General features: G+C 37.6%; 1 protein-coding gene across 1 annotated transcript in view; it reads left to right on the top strand.

Annotated features, from left to right (window-relative positions):
• LOC126185129 (BTB/POZ domain-containing protein 7) overlaps nucleotides 1-18319 on the top strand; it is a 63946-nt gene that overhangs the window by 11460 nt on the left and 34167 nt on the right. Inside the window, exon 5 of the mRNA XM_049927954.1 lies at nucleotides 12450-12525. Within this exon, the coding sequence (XP_049783911.1) occupies nucleotides 12450-12525 (76 nt within the window). The remainder of the gene's footprint in view (nucleotides 1-12449; nucleotides 12526-18319) is intronic.

Genomic DNA, 18319 nt, shown 5'->3' with positions numbered 1-18319 from the left:
TCTGTCAACACTCGTGTAATATTCTCTGCTGAAAGATGAAGTATATTCATTGCAGAATTGGTGGTCATTACTTGAGACCTCAGCCACCTTTGTTCTTGCACTGGCTAGTTGTTATTAATCAGCAGTGACTCCTTGAGTAGTCGTCGGGCTGTTGACCAGTGCTACCCTCAACAGTCATTGGTTGTGACTATCCAGGGTCTCCTGTATGGCCTACACCATGCTAGAGAGTTGGTCATGTTTATATGAGCCCTCGGTCGCTTAGGGATCCTAAGGTATGATCGTGCTGGCAGGTTGGCAAAATGGGCTACCAAGATGCCAACTTCTGAGATGGGGATACTGGAAACAGTCGGACGACTGTACACTGACAACTGTTGGAGGTTTGGAATGTGGATTAGTGTGCCCTGGTTTCTCCGAATAAGCTGCAAACTGTAAAGGAGACCACAACCGTGTGGCAGTGTTCCCTCCCTGCTTCTCTCAGGGAATCTACTGTCCTCTGTCAGCTTCACATTGGCCTCACTTGGCTGACCCACAGTGACATGCTCTGATGTGAGGATTCACCCCATTGTCAGTGTGGTGCCCACCTTCACAGTGGCCCACATCCTTCTGGACTGACCTAATTTGGCCACCTTACAGCAAAACCTTAAACTTGCTGACACACTACCTATAGTGCTATAAAGCTTTCCTGGGGTCTTCAGCTGCTTTCTGTGTGGAGCAGCTCTCCCACCTTCACCCTTTTATCCCTCTCTTACTTCTACTTGATTCTATCTCTTGGCTTTCTCGATTCTCGGGTACAGTTAGGTCCATTGGGATTTGTCTTTTGTGTCCTTTCTCTATGGGACTGTTCCTGGCTTGACACACAAAAAATTAAGAGCTCGATGACCTTGTAGTTTCGTCCCTTTGATCCAAACAATCCATCCCTCCAAATGAGCTAACCTTCTTTGATCTTTTTTTTTAATGTCCTACATCAGTGCTATCAGTTAAGGACCCCATACTGTACAGTAATACTCCAGAAAGGTTGGACAATCATAGTGTTGAGAGTCTCTGAGTAGATTAATCTTCTATAGGTGTTCTGCCAGTCTGCTCTGATTGGAAGCCACTTTTGAGGAATCGTGTCACAGACTACTGGAAATTGTTACTTCATGTGAATAAAGAGCGAGTAGTGTTTCAAAAGAGCAATATTTCCTGAATATGGTTTGGTTGTGTGTCAGTAGAATGTTTTCTTCATGGTAGTTCATAATGTTTGAGCAGAATATATGTTCCAAAATCCTGCAATCGATCAATATCCTTGATAGGTGTCTATAAGTCATCAGATTACTTTTATTTCTATTCTTGTGCATTGGTGTGAGCTGTGCAACTTACTAGTCTTTAGGTACAGATATTTCATCAAGTTTCATATGATTGCTAAGTTACTATATCAGCATACTCTGAAAGGAGGCCAATTGGTACACGGTCTTGGCCAGAACACTTGCCTTTATTAAGTTACTTCAGTTTGTTTCATTGCATCAGAAGTATTTATTTCCAAATTTCTCTGATTTGAATTCTGGAATGTTTCCTGCATTTATTTTCATGAATGAATATTAGAAATCCATTTTTAGTAAGTCTACTTTAGTGACACAGTCATTGTTAGCGTTGCCACTGCTCTCTCACAGCATAGGTATTGACTGTGTCTTGTGAGTCGTACACATTATAAATGGGCATAATCACTTTGGATTTTATGACAGGTTTCAAGACAGAGTTTCATTGTGGAACCCATTAAAAGCCTCTTGTATTGTAGTGCACACTTATTTTCGAGCATCTGTAACCCATTTCCAGTTTTGGAGATGGTGTGTTCTTTTAAATCTGGTATGCCTTTTTTCATTTAAATCTGGTATGCCTTTTTTCATTGCTTCCGAAACAGTGTCCTGGCCTGTTTTGTGTACCACGAGGGATCTGTCAATCTCTTATTAACCTACTTGCTGTAAGACTTTCAGTTGCTATCGCCCCAGGAAAGCCACATTTGGTTGATGCTTACATGAATAGTGTGGGGCTGGAAGCTGTCTCCTAGAGATCTGAGTTTGAATGGTACATGATACTTGGGCTCCCAAGTCCAGGCATTGAGTTGGAGAAATTTCATAGGTGTTAAACATGCTTAGGTTCACTGCTGGTGATATGTTGCTGATATGAAGTGGAAATGTCACTGAAGCATTAAACACAATCCTTGCTCATATGAGCCCAAAAATTAAATGATTAAGGAGTACTGAATTTTAAAATCTAATACACCAACTGATTACTGTACACCTTTGTCGTCTGTTAAAGATAACTTCCATTGCAGCTCAAGCACAGATCTTCATTGAAATATATAGAATTTTGTTTTAATCACTGTACTGCTACACAGAACACACTGATTACAAGAAAAAATGTGCAGTTTCATTAAATGACTGCAAAACAATTCCATCACTGATATATGAGGTGGTAGAAGAAGTTTGTACGGAGTGGTTGTGATTATGAGCAGACTTGGTGGATGTCTGGTGATTGGTACTCAACTGGTCTTATGGTAGCAATTAAATTTGATAGAGGTGGTGTGGTGCTCTGATGATTTTTTTTTTTTTTTTTTTTTCGTAGTTTAGGCTCGGCCTATTAGTTTTGGTTGATAAAATTCTCCCTCATTTTTTGAAAAGGCATCTTTACTATATTGGTATAGTAATTCTGCTCTATCCAAAGCTAGTACCGTTGCATTAAGGTTAAAAAATAAATGGATTTGATGGATTTGCTCAATCCAAGCTCTGATCTGAAACCTACAAATGTCTTTGGGATGAACTACTATGTTCGTTGGATGTCAAATATGTGCTGTCAGAAGCTTACAAATAACTATTCACACAGTGCTGCAAAGGATGAAACTAAATTACACTTTCATTGTGGCTGAACTTTGTAGAATTCAGATCTTAAAAATTAAATGTTGTAATTGTGATAGAGAGAGATTCTCAACCTTGTTATTTCTGTGACTAGTGCTTTTCGAATGGACAATAGTAGATGTCCAGAAAGCTTTGGTCTCGTAATGTATATTGATGAGAACTGACACAATTCAGTGCTTGCTTGTCAAAATGAGATACTAATTGGATTTTTAAGGAATTTCTTCAATTCAAAACATCAGCTAACTTTAGTCAACTGTTATATTGCTGAAGAAATGGCACTGCTTGGTGAGAGGTCGGTAACTGTGGTAGTTGCAGAAAAGTGTCCTACTTCAAAGTGTAGCTTATATGCTTTTGTCTTCCATATGATACTACATGTTGGGAAGTAGTAGTATCATTTTTGTTAAGTGAACCCATGAGGAATCAGCTTTATGCCTGTACAGAGTTCATGCAAGTGATGGGTAATTGTGGAATGTAGTTTGTCCATTATCGCTGAGTCCCAAATGATTTGCCAGGACTGAAATGTGTTGGCACTTGCAACTCTCATTTCCAGTGAATACTTCTGAGACAGTTTAAATCTGTGTTTTGAGAGCTCAATTTTTTGAATTATGTATGGTTTGTTCTTACCAATTCATAGCTCTTTTGTAATAAAATTAAGACTATTAAGCCAAAAAGCGCACATTTGACTTTCATTGTGTTCTGTCTACGTGATCATGTAGCAGTTTAGCATTACCAGTTGTTGATATGAGTAACTAGAAATAGCACCTTTTGTTATAAATTTTGTCCAATAGTTCTTTCTTATTTACTTCTTAGCAAGTAGTGCCACAGTTATCAAAAATAATAAATCCATCAAGTTTCAACTCAGTATGACATTTTCACCTGTATACAAATTAAAAAAACTTGCTGTTACAGTCTGTATACATTTTTCAACCCAAAGCAACAAATTATGGTACTGAAGTTCGTCTGATGCAAGAGGAATATAAGCCAGATTTGTGTGTGTGGCATGCATAGCTGGCTCTAATTCCAAACAGTATCTCCCAAAACTGTTTTGTTTTCTTCTTACATGTGTTAGAGAATCAGTGAAAAGCTTAACATAGCTAAGGTTAATTCAGTACAGGAATATTCATTTAAGCAAAAGCAGGTACTACATCAGCTGAAAGATGCGGATAATTTTAATGTAGAACCAGTGACACACAATGAAGTAGAAAAGACTGTCAAATGGATGAAATGTAATAAATTCACTGGACCAGGACCTTGAATTACACATAAGTATTGGCTTAGTGGAATATGGACAGAGTACCTCATGGGAAATATTGGCGTGCTTCTTTAATAAACTGGTGATGGAAGATGAAGAGCTACCAGAATATTTTAATATTTCTATAATAAGTTACATTAGCAAAAAAGGAAACTGGCGTCAGTGTAACCAGTTAATTAGGAAATTTGTGTGGTAGGATTCTGAGAAACAATTGAAGCAGAAATTGTAGACATCAAAGAATAGAGTGGATTTAGAGCAGGTCGATTGTATGTTGATAATATGTTCTCCCTATGCCTGCAGATATAAAAAAAAATCTTAATGAAATTTGGAAACACATTTAGTTTTCATCGATCTTGAGAAAGCTTATGACATCTCTGGTACCGAGCGCCATGGGTTTCGAATCCGCGCCAGACGGCATGGAACTCGATGACCACTAGAGGTCTCTGCAGCAGTTGCACCGTAAGCCGTGGCTGCGTGTGCTCCTGGCCCCAAGTCTAACGTGAAGGCGCCACTGTGGAGCATGTAGTCCCAGCGGCCAGTAGCGACATACCCTGTTGTGTATTTAGGCGGCTGCCTCTCACTCAGTGAGGCAATCTGGTATTTGCGTTGAATTGGTTGATATCTTGCTTACAGATATCGTGTTTACGTTGCGTGTGCTTACTTCCCATTTATGAGTGGACATTGTTTTGATTTTGTGAGGTTATCTCTTGGGACCCCATTGCTTAATACTTTGTTGCTGATCTTGGTGTCTTGCTCGGTTGTCTGTCGTCACGCCTGTTCGCGGGCTGCTCCCATTCGGTCCCGCTGCGTTTTCGTTAACAGCAACCCCGCAACTGTTCCTGTCATGGTTACAACGACGACCCTCTTAACCAAGCTATTTGAAGAACTGGAACTATGTGGCATTCATTGACTCGTTATACATAAGAAGTATGTATGACATACATAAAGATGTGCATGTAGGGTTAAGGGTAGGATCTATAAGCTATAAATCTTTTAAAATGAAGGATTGAATCAAGGCAATTGATAATCTCCAACATTATTCATAAATATATCTACAAATCATCTTGCAGATCTGGGAAAACAAATGCAGTAGAACAGGAATTCAATTATAAGACCACTGTATGTACTATATATACTTTTATTCGCATAAGACCAGGTGGTGGTTGTGAACGATGATGAAGGTGTATGATGATAAAATTAATAGAATATAGCAAATTGGCACTGAAGTTGAACATCAAGGAGATAGAATACTGAACCATAGGAACACAATTGATAGCTCTTGAAATAACAGACAATGTAACCATCGATAATTGTGAAGAATGTGAATACCTAGAGAGTATAATTAATAAAGATGGAACCTGCAAAGATGACTTGAGAAACAGATTGGTCCCAGGAAGGAGAGTAATATCAAAATTGAACTCCCTTTTGTGGTCCACAAAAATTGGATTGAAAACAAAACTTTATATATGTGAAGCCATTATTGAACCAATTACTATCTATATTTTGGAGTGTGGATTGTTACAGAGAAGAAACGCAAGAAGACTGAAGTTGTAGAAACGGACTTTCTAAGATGAGCATCAAGGATGTACCATTTATAACAAAAAACAAATAAGGAGGTGTAGGACATAATGCAAAGGAAAGATACCATGAAGGATAAATTAGAATGTTGATACCTTTTTTTGGTTTGGACACTTAATGAGACTGATACAAGAAAGATTACCAAAAAATGTATTTGAACATAGATCAACGAATAGAAGGTGCAGAAAAGACCTTGACTTAAATCGACCCAAAGGATGGAAAGGAATATGACAAATATAGAAATTTGACTGCCAATATGTATAAATACGTTCAGTTTCTTATCCTTCTTGCTAGGTGGAATTCTTGAGCATTCAAATGTATTTATTGATAATTAATGTTTTACATGTTCCAGTCATCTGTTTTTAGTTTCACAGTTTACATTTATGATATGTTATTGATTTCAGAGGTATGTTACTAACATATTTAACATCCATATTACTGTCCAGTGAGTTGACTGTGGAATACAGCGAGCAAATGAAATAGATACATATAGAAGATATATTGAAACATGCTGGGCTTTCACAATTTATCTTCTGTGTGTACACTATTTGATTTGCTCGCTGTATTCTGTAGTTGATTGATTGGACCGTACTATGGACGTCTGAAGATTTAGTTATAGCATAGAAACTGATAACATTTTGTACATACAAACAACAAAAAATAAAATTTTGTTCTTTGGGGCCTGCAGTGCAAAATATCTCTTTTAATGACATGATTATTTATGAATAATAGCCAGCTACACTGCTATGTAAGTTGTTTATGTTTTATCTCATTCACAATGAGCCCATTTTGGCAAATTGCCATCATCAGGTGCTCTGTAAATACATAGACAAATGATGGTCTTAATATAATGGTTTTGTAACTATGATCTGAAAATTTATAATATATCATTAGGTGTTTTACCTCACACGTAACATCGTTGTTGTCGTGTCCTATCTGTTTTGGAATTATTACTTTCTCCCAGGTGTACAGTGGAGCTGTATATTGGATGTTACTTGTTTACTATATATGCTATGTTTCTGGCAGCTTGGGTGACAGTGGGTCAGTGATGTTACATGTTTACATTGTTACCATTATAAATAAGTGTTGTGAGGAATTCAGTTGCTTATTATTATTTTTTCATATAGGTTTGCTTGTAATTATGTTTTTGCCTACAGTTAGTTTTAGTTTCATTTGACATCTTTATTTTACGTTTTTAATTTTTTTCATAATAATTGTTGTTGTCTATGATTTATGTTGGTGTTCTGTCTCTGCTTTATACTACTCATGTTGTTATCGCTATTTACAAAAATAAAGACAGCTTATTGGAACATTCGAAGCATATGTCATTGATTGTATTGTATATGAATACCTTGTGTTTCTCTTCTGGAAAGCGTGGACAAATATTGATTGAAATTTTCCTCAATATTATAAACTTAATCTATAAAGAAATCTTCAACTGAAGGAACCATTTACAGGTTTACCTTGCAGCTGGTGGATTAGTTAAAAGTTAATTCATATGAAAGTAGTTTAAAAACAGACAGTAAAAACCCTAAGGAAAAAATACAATGTTAGCATTAGTAGTTTATCGATCTTCAGCAACTATAGTTGTATGTATCGAATTAATCAGCATCCAGTTGTGTAAAAGAAATTTAGTTTCTTAACTGGTTTCAGGCATTTAGTGCCCTTCATCAGAAGGCTGTACAGAAAATGTACCACAAAGAAGTAGAATTTAAGTAAGAATATCAAAATTAAGGATGAAAAGTTTCAAATATTTTTTTAAATTTAAGGAAATGGTATGTACTTATAACTATAATGTTATTTTTGTCGAGTGTCAAGAATAAGATGTATTTTGCATATTGCTGTGGTCCTAAAAAAATGCAAGAGCGATAAGTAAGACAATAAAGAATACATTAATGTAATAAGAGCTAGTAAATGCTTACATGTAGTTCATAGTGCCTGCACAAAAACGGTGTAAAGAAGCCAAACAACAGTTGCAGATTTCATGCCAGAACTGGAGCTAATGACATGCGTTTCTTGAGGATGGTCTCGGTGGGGGTAAAAGTATGATAAAATAATAAAACAAAACCATACACACCTGTAGTTGCCATAAGGCATAATCAAAAATGTAAATGCACATAAGAAGCATAATAAGTAATGTATAAAAACCTAATGATGAACAAGATAAGTTAATACCAATGACAAGCAGTGCTATGGATGGGAAATTTGGAACCCATCTCCAAACTGCTGTAGTGAGGTCAGTAGCATGCTAGCAGGGAACCTGTCTGCAAAAACGAAGTGTGAAGTGCATCATGTGGCTGGAACCCATTTCTCAATCATTAACTAATATTAAGTGTCGGAAAGTGACTATAGAGGAAAAGAAGTTTGGGCACAACTAAATGATAGTGAAACAGATGGTACTGAAATGTGTTCAGATCACAGGTACGTACTGTGAAAGAATTGTAACTAGTGGCATTTATACCAGTAGTATGACACTGTAAATTTAAGAACACACCACTGAGCTGGTGTATGGATGTCAACGGCATGGTAGCAGGAAGTATGTCCACGCAAACAGCATGCGGGCTGCTCAATCATTACCAAATTGGTATGAAGTTTGCTCTCAAATCTGGTTTGAAAATTACTATTTAAATTTCTATCGTAATGCAGGAGGTTTGATTATATGAGGGAAATTTCATAAGTCATGGCAGTTATGGTATATCATGCAAATGTGTCACATCACCGTAATTGCTGTAAATACATTTGAAATCTCACGGCAAACATCACCCAAATCAACCGACAGATTGTGACCGCATTCGTGGATGGCTGAGACCATTGCCTGAAACATCCGTTGTGAGGTTGGCCGTGCTATAAAATGGATCCTCTATCGCCAACCCTACTCACAAGACCTCAGCCCCTGCGACTTCGACCACATTCCATAAAGGAAACCATTGCAAGGGAGGCGCTCTGCAAATGGGGCAAATGTCCTTATGTCCTTACAACATTTCGGTGACAGGCGGCACACATTGATGGCAAAGCCATTGGGGCCATTGTACACAGTGTATGCACTGATTGACTATTTTGAAGCATAGTAGCTGATTTTGATTCAGTGCATATCTTAGAGTTCTCATCACAAGATGTACCGTAGTTGTCATGACTTATGGAATGACCCTTGTAAAAAAGAGATTTTGATGCACCTCTGTTCCCATGTGTTCTTGTTTTGATATCCAGGTTTTCTCTCTCTCTCTCTCTCTCTCTCACACACACACACACACACACACACACACACACACACACACCTTTTGTTTATTTCATTCTTGGTTTCTGCAGATTGTGTGGTTCAGTGTATACCATAATCTCATTAATTTTATGTGTGTAGCATTTATAAGGTAGGCATTGTAGGGGCAGTAACATTTCCTTAGAATTGTTTGTGCAGACTAAATTTGGTCATTTTAGTAGCATCTCTGCATGTAATGATATGCTTTTCTCATAATCTTCCATTGGTGTTTGCCATACTGATGTAATGCTCTTGTGTCGACCTAATGGAACATCCATAGACCACACAGCTTGACTTCAGACATTATAATGTGTCAAGAGGTACAATATAGATAAGAGATTGATGCACCACAAATGTGATTTTTCTTTTAGAGAGGCCTCCTCTCCCCAGTGACCTGCAACAGAGTATTCACCTTCCATGCAACAAAATTCGTGTGATTGTTTGATTTTGTCACCTTAAATGGGCATTAAATTATTTGAATAGTGTTTCAGACTCAAGTATATTATTGCTGTTATTGTAGGTTTTCTCAGCTAGAGTCAGTCTCCATAAATCCTTCTCAGCTTTAATATACTTATTTTTCTCCTGCCTTTATAGTTGTTTAACAAAAGTGGTCTGAAACTGAATGTTCCAAGTGGGGGGAAGGAGAGCTGAAGTAATAGTAATAAATTCATAAATTGTCATGAAATAAGTAGTAGTATTACTCTGTGCATACTATTTGCTTGAAAATTGTTTGCAGAAAAGTTTTATATCTTTTACTTTTGGAAATAGGGCATCTAAGCTACACTATAGCTAGTTGTGATAATTCATGTAATCTCTCCTGAATAATTATCCAAGTGCTGCATGCAGGAAATAGCTGCTTGGGTGACAGTGTTTATATGGTTGCACAGTACAGTTTCTAATTTTAGTTAATTTTCCATTTAATGAAAGTTGTAGGTCCATTTAGTACTGATCTGCAGTACTCTCAGAGAGGGATATTGATGTACATTACTTACAGAGAATGGAAAAATGACCTTATAATCCTGAAAATGTCACAAAGTATTCATCTACTAGAGTGTTCTAGGGTAGTTTGTAAAATTACTCCATCAGCCGTATTTTCCATATAATGGTGATAACTGATAGCTCGCTAAAATTGGGTGTAAGAGGCAGTGAAATTCGTGGTTTGAAATGGAGAAGGGTAGTGCGTGAGGCATTAGCCTGTATTGACGTTCTTCCATTTCTGTCTGTCGGATCAGTTTTTGTGATATTTGTGTGAAATATTTAGTGTTATCAGAGTGAAGTTTTCACTCTGCAGCAAAGTGTGTGCTGACATGAAACTTCCTGGCAGATTAAAACTGTGTGCCGAATCGAGACTCGAACTTGGGGTCTTTGCCTTTCGAGGGCAAGTGCTTTACCATCTGAGCTACCCAAGCACGACTCACGACCCATCCTCACAGCTTTACTTCCACCAGTACCTCATCTCCTACCTTCCAGGAGAGCTTCTGTGAAGTTTGAAAGGTAGGAGACAAGGTACTGGCAGAAGTAAAGCTGTGAGGACGGGTCTTGAGTCGTGCTTGGGGAGCTCAGGTGGTAGAGCACTTGCGTGCGAATGACAGAGGTCCCAAGTTTGAGTCTCGGTCCAGCACACAGTTTTAATTTGCCAGGAAGTTGCATTTAGTGTTACCTTGAGAGAGAGAGAGAGAGAGAGAGAGAGAGAGAGAGAGAGAGAGTGTGTGTGTGTGTGTGTGGGGGGGGGGGGGGGAGGAGGAGGAGGAGGAGGAGGAGGGGGGGGGGGAGAGAGGGGGGGGGGGAGATATTTATGCAAAACTGAACTCAACATGGTTTCTGATGTTTATCTTGAGTGTCTAAATGACGTAGTTTTGAGATCTCTTGGAAGTATGTTGTTCCAAACTTATTGACTCAGTCTCCCTAGAAGAAGGGAAAAGCATTCTTAAGGATATTGAAACATTAGTTATGGCACCCAATGGAAAAAAGAATGGCAAAATACATTTGTGTGGGAAGTGTGACTATGAACTTATTTGTATGTCTATCCAGCTGCACACTTAAAAAAAACTGCTTCTACAAAAATATGATGGGGTATATGTATGGCTTGGGCTGTAATGTTGTGTATGCTAACTACATATATGCCATAAGAGATAACAAAGGTGGGAAAGGTCCACCTCAAATTGATAACAGTATTCTAAAACTATTTAGAAAGCAGCGATCATGATTGCATGTTTAAAAGAAGTTGCAAGCGTATTGCGAAACAAAATCAAAAGGACCACAAATATAGACATGACATCTATTTCTTATTTTTTGTGCACTGCAGGCTATCAGTTCAATGGACAGAACGATTTCTATTTGTGGTGTTGTGTTTATTCTGCATTATTGATATGTTTCAACATCAGATCATTGACATAAGTACAGTGAATGTGGGACATTGTTATACTAATGGCATGTCAAAAATAGCATCCTTGTGTTAGATCAAACATGGTATTTTTAGCCACAGATTGACACAACTCCAATACATATCAAAGGAACCCACCTATAAGTTCTTGCTCATAACCAAGTGTCACATGTGATTATCTCAACAGTACTTGTAATCTAGTATAAGAAATCTATAAGGTTTTAAGCAAAACCTGTGAGATTATTCATGATTTTATTTGGTTGGTGTGAGAGTATCACATACATGCTCAAGAAGTGCTTGTGAGAGAAACTAAAATAAAGACATTATTCTTTATAAACAGGACAAACCTTGAACTTAAGAGTGTCAATCTTCAAAGGGGAGTCAAGAGACACATTACTATCTTCCATGCACACATTATGTAGTGTCTATCACAGTTAAAGTTAGGCTTACATACCAGCCTCAAATGGAACTGTAATGATAATGATATACTACAGAGTGCCTAAAATAAAATGAACCCAAAACGGCAGAACCTACACAGCAACAAGTTTGTGCATTGATATCAATGATGGGCAGTTCCTGTAACTTTCGCGAAGAATAGTTTTTCTGTTCATTGATTAGGGTAACTTACGTTATGTGAACTTACTGAATTTTGTGTATCAGTTTTATTTTAACCACACTTTATACACTACCTACTGCACACCACAGAGTGGCTTACATTGCAGTGGTCATTGTGTCTATGTAGTGCCCAATCAGTATTAAATAATACACATCCATTATTATGTATTGTGTATATCTGCCGTGCTTAGTTTATGGTAGACAGTGTCATTTACTAGAATAAGCAATACAGTATTCAATTGCATATTTCCAATTCTGTTATTTTTTAAATTAAGTGAAACATTAGTTAAAGAGATGGAGATTAACACAATGAGGAAATGTATTGCAAGAGGTTGTTCTGTCTAATTTATTCAGTTAATAACTCTCAATTTCTATATATATTGGGTAGTATCTATTTTTCCTCCCCTTTGCCTTAATATAATTACTAATTTGTGTTGTTGTATACATTTGAAAGTTTAATGTATTCAATTTTCTTAGGCAAGTGAACTGGAAGTTCTGCAGGCTGTCTTGAAATGGGGAGAACACGAGCTAATTCGCCGAATGGAAGATCGAGGTACGAACTAAAAGTTTAAATTTTTTTTCCATTTCCATCCAATCTGTATGTAGCTCATTAATATGCAGTAATGTGGGGTCTAAGTATCATATTTCTGGAAGAACCACCTAATATTACCGATCACTAAGCGGGAAAATGCAAAGACCCCTTTGAGGGCTTCTGTTGTATAGTATCACTCTTCAAGCCCTTTATCCATTCAGGAGGATGACGTTTCAAATTCACACTTGGTCATCCTGCATTGGGTTTTCCGTGATTTCCCGAACTTGCTCTAGGGAAATGTCAGGATGGTTCCTTTGAGAGGGTAGGGCTGATTACCTTCCCCAGCCTTGAAACAATCTGAGCTAGTGCTCCGTCTCTAATGATCTCAATGCCAACAGGACATTGAACCCTAATCTTCCTTTCCTTTTTTTCAAGCACTGTAAATGCTGATCACGCTTTTATTAACTACTATTGAAAAGACACTGAGGATTATTTGGTTATCATACTGTGCAATGAGCCAAGATAACTACTCCCCATAAAAAGGAGATGTTGAACTGTAGATAAGGTAGGCACTTATTTTTTATTTACTAAAGAGTTACAGTACTACCTTTAAGTCACTTAATTTTGAGTTTCAAAGGTGCTTTGGCTTTCCCGTGCATATTCCCTTCCCTTCCACAATGCTCGTAATGTATTTGCATGTGGTTTTATTTTTGGTTCTCAGTATCTTGACACCAAGTCCACGAAATTTTGTTGAAATGAAAAACTGTTGCCTTCAGTTTTTGTTCAGTATTTCACTTATTTCTGCAATTTTTGTTTGCCATGAGACCCTTAAGCATCTCTTAATGCATTTGTTCTGAAGTGTTAATTCTTGGTATTTGTTTTGCGGGCTATCCCCGACAGGCTGCTTCCATGGGTTGTCCTGTTGCTTTGGGGAGGGGGGTTGTCATTTAAATCTTTGTTAGTCAACAATGGTATAGTTTGTGGTCTGAGAGATAGTTAAGTAATATTTTGATGTATCAGTCTGCTATTAGCATTTCTTCATGTAGTTGAGTTTTTATGCCCAATGTTTACAATTATTCCTACTATGTTATTTGATATGTTAATTTGACTAGATTTTTTTTCTGTGATGTGCACTAGTTGACATTATATGGACAGTCAAAAGTGTTCTATTTTACCTAGTTGGGTTGTTCAAGCTAGTGCTGAATTACTTGAGAATGACTCTTTCCTGTCAGCAGTGCTGTGTTTTTTAGGAAAGTATTTTAATTTGTTTGGAGTTCCTTGTGTAATGAGGGACCTGGTGATAAAGAACAAGAATGTAGTCTTTCAAGAACTTCAATTCTTGTTTTGAACATAAATGTACACTCTTGTATACATCACTATATTGTTGTAGCCTTGTGGCCTATCTAGGATAATGTGAGTTTTACTTATGCACACCCTCATTCCAGTGTTAGAATTAGGAGACTCAGACATTCAGGGGTTGACCTGAATGGTTATTCATTCCTCTAGGTGCTTGTGCAGTTGCACGGGTTTTTAAGATCAACAGAGACATTTCTTGAGGAGTGGGTAGATTACATTATAAGAACAACATCTATATTAATGAGGTGGCTGAAATGAGTGAGACCATTTATGGCCAGAGAGAACCTATATCCAAATACCTGTTTAGTCATAAATGGCGGAGAGAATTACTGGTACATTGAAACCCATAAACAGATCAAAGTACAGTACCATTCTTATTCACACTAAATCAAGTCATCAGCCATACCAATTACTTCAAACTAGTAAACTGGAGAATGCCCTGCTACTGTGTAGCACACTAAGTTACAGTGATGCAGTAACTGTTTGTAAGAAATCTTGAAATTGGAGTTTTAATCAAGAGAGGGGTGTATAGAAAAACGGAGGATTTGTTGTTGACACTAAAACTACCGTGGGAAGTATTAACGGTGTGCAAGAGGAAGTTACATTTTTTCCTGTCATTTAATTTGCTGTTGTTGCATAGCTTTATTAAAGTATAATTTATCTAACTTCAAATGTGACTTTTTGTTCAAAATTTGATGTAGTTTGCCTACAAAGCTGAATTGCGTAATTAAATGGTAGCAGGTGCTGGTGTCAGTCCTAGCACCTGAAGGTGAAAAAAGTTATTTCGCATCATACATAAAAAAGACAATAAAAAAGGGCAGATTGCTACTTACCATACAGTGGAGCTGTTGAGTCACAGACAGGCACATAAAAAGGAACACTAAACCAGTAAGCTTCTTCTGGAACACACACACACACACACACACACACACACACACACACGACCACTGTCTCTGGCTGCCAAGGGTTGAAGTTTAAAAGGCGCAGTCCACAGACTGTACTTTTGCACTGTATAAATCAGATGTTCACAATGTTTAGTAATATTGAGTAGGAAGCAGACAGTGAGGGGATCGTGTGGAGTCACAAGCTGTTAATCAGATGATAACCATAAGCAGAGTAACACAGATTTATTGCATTGTGTGGACAGACTTTCCTTCACTTCCTGTATTATGCCAAGCTAGTAACCAGACATCAGAAAATACAAATTTTGTTGACAACCCTTCCTCCACACTCTGTATTTGCCTCAAATTGTTGCTTTTATTATTGGCATATATATTATTTTTGCACTTTTGTTGTGCTCAAACAGATTTAAATATGAGGGTTGGAACTTAAATAGTGGCAACTATTTATTCACAACTGATACAAAAGAGTTACGTGTTTGCATCTGTTACTGTCCTTCAAAGTAGTCACCAGCATTGTGTAAAACCCGTTGCCAGCAATGTGGAAGGTGTAGTATACTGTTAGCAGAGCCTGTTCTGTTGATGGTGTGAATGGAGTGGGCTACTGCCTGTCGAATCTCTGGAACAGTTCTGAAGCGAATGGCATGAAGTGGTTCCTTCATCTTCAGAATCAAATCAAAGTCACAAGGACTTGAGTCGTATTACTGTTCATTTTTGGATCATTACCTGTGACCAGCTTTGCGGAAGAAGCGCCAACACTTTCTGTGCAACCCACCCATCATTTTGCACGGCAATGCGTGGGCGCATACAGCGCAAGCTGTGGTTGCTCTGTTCGGTCGATGGGACTGGGAAGTACTGTACCATCCACCATACTCCCCGCAATTAAGTCCTTATGACTTTGATTTGATTCCGAAGATGAAGGAACCACTTTGTGGTATTCGCTTCACAACTGTTCCAGAGATTCGACAGGCAGTAGACCGCTCCATTCGCACCATCAGTAGAACAGGCTCTGCTAACGGTAAACTATGCCTTCCACATCGCTGGCGACGGGTTCTACACAACGCTGGTGACTACTTTGAAGGACAGTAAAAGGTGTAAACATGTAACTCTTTTGTATCAGTTGTGAATAAACAGTTGCCACTATTTAAGTTCCAACCCTCTTAATTTCATGTGAAATATGAAATCTTGGCTGTGGTGACAAACTTATCTGTAGTTTAGCCTGAGATCTAGGTTGGGTTCCACAAGTGAAGTGACTGGTGTGAAGGAACTGAAAAGAGAAGGATGTTGTATCTCTTCCTGTGGTTGTAGTGAAGGATGTACATATATACTTAGTAACTCACTGTAAAAGTGTATAGCTTGGTGATAAAGTACGAGACACTACATCCGAAGTTGTGGGTTTCAATCTCTGATCAGTTGTAGAATTTTTGTCTCTCTCTTAAATCTTCTTTCACCTCTGACAGTGTTTGTTAATACAAAAAATGCCAAGTTGCACAGTGGTTAGGGGTCCATGTTAATCTGCAAGTATCCATGTAACTACCTAATTCAGGCAGTTCAGAGGTCAGAGGTAGGCAACAACAATAGAGCCATGCCTAGTAAAGCACTGTAGTATTCATACCAACCTTCAGGTTAATACAGCCATACTACTTTTCAGTATCTATGTTACATTCAAAAAATGTGTGCTTATAAATTTAATCTTGATACCTTTGCCCCACCCCCAATGTGTTGATGCCCAGTCTATTGGAGGAGGGTTGAAATTTCACTGAGTTGCTATGGTATATGCCGGGAGCATATATGCTAGTAAAGTGATGTTTTCTCTAAAGATACAAACTATTTTTACAGACTGTAGTTGCTAGCAGAAGGTTATAGCTTCTTTTAGGCTGCTCTTGAGAGTTAAATTTGCCTAACAGCTTCAATCTAAACTCTCTTTCTGTGGAATGACATTTTGTACTCACTGCAAAAAATGTGCAATCTTGCATCCCATGTATGCTGTTATTTTGGTAAACACTTAGATTTGTCCCAAGTATCACACTACTGTTGATTTCATGTTTTGTAAAACTTTTGGCACAAAATATTAAATGCACCCTGCTACTTTTTAGAACTGTTTCAAATTCTGGGATATGTTTACAATTAATTAATTATACTTTTAAATTCTGAACTGTCAGAAATATTTGTTACATTACGTTACATTACAATAAGTTTTTTTGAACTATTTGCAGATATGTTTATAAACATTGATCATTGTGTTACTTGCTCTTAAAAATCTTTGTGTGCTTTCCATACAAAATCAGTTTTGCAGGTTGTAGTCTGTGGCATATGTGTTTGTAAGCTAATTATAGGGACATCACAGCTGTAAGTTGTGTGGGACAAGTGTAAATCATCACAACCAAACTTGTCACAGTGCCACCTAAGTGTCTTGGTTTTGAGCTTAGTGGAAAACCATAAGCTGATAACCACATAACTTGTGGGAACTTTATTGCATGTTGTAAGATTAACTGAAAAACCGTTAGCAAATGCTAGTCATGTCCGCACCTAATTTTGCCAGAAATAGTTCTCATGGTGTGGGATACAATCTGCAATCAAATATACCTTGTTTGCTTTGTGGGTGGAATGGTTTGTGTGATAGTATTGTATGAGTACCTCAGCTGTACATAGCATGCTCCTCCCCATTCCTTAGCATCACTTACCAAATGGACATTGTCACCATATGTGATGTGGTCATCTGAACAATTCACATTTGCGATAAATGCAAATAAAGATGTGAATTATGCTTCAATATATGAAAATGCGAATTTACCTGATAAAAGCTATTTCATAGTGAATTGTATTCAAATGAAATATTTTATATATTTTATCAGAGATAATTTGAAATACTTTTATTCACATTTATAAATACCAAAACAGTAACCAATTTTCAGTTTCTGGTATTGCAGAACATCTAGCAAAGCCCAGTTTAGGAAGAGAATGTGCACAAGACTGCAAAATAAAGAGTTTTGCTATGCACAGACACAACAACATATCAACGTGATCGTAAGTTATGCTGTGGCGCCATGTCAACTGTGGGCTGTTGTATGGTTTATTGTATTACTCAGCTGTAGGACCTATGCTTGGATTAGAATAACAAAATGACATGCAAGTGGGAATTGTTGGAGGTTCGCTGTCACCCACATACCCAAATTTGTGCGGCAGCATCACTTGTGCAATTCAGTACTGAAATCCATCCAGTGTCTTCCGTTAATATGCAGTGATGAGTTCGCCTTGCAGGATCTTAATAGCCTTATCATTTCGCTGCATACTGTCACTATTAGCTGCAGACATTCTTTTGTGTGTTTTTAAAAGATAACAAAAATACACGGAGCACATGATGAAAATGAATCACAACAGTTATGTAAGCAGCTGTAATTGTTGACTGGAGTATGGTATGACAATGCCAAACAAACAGGCAGTGTGACTAAGCTCATTCTCTGGTTGGTAATTGGTATGATAGCTGGTATTTTAACATCTAGGTGCCTGTCACTTTGTAACTCTGATATCATTATATAATTTAAGAAAAAGAAATGTGT

This window comes from Schistocerca cancellata, chromosome 4, assembly GCF_023864275.1.
Source record: "Schistocerca cancellata isolate TAMUIC-IGC-003103 chromosome 4, iqSchCanc2.1, whole genome shotgun sequence".
Classification (NCBI taxonomy): Eukaryota; Metazoa; Arthropoda; class Insecta; order Orthoptera; family Acrididae; genus Schistocerca; species Schistocerca cancellata.
This window is presented reverse-complemented; position numbering and strand designations above follow the sequence as displayed.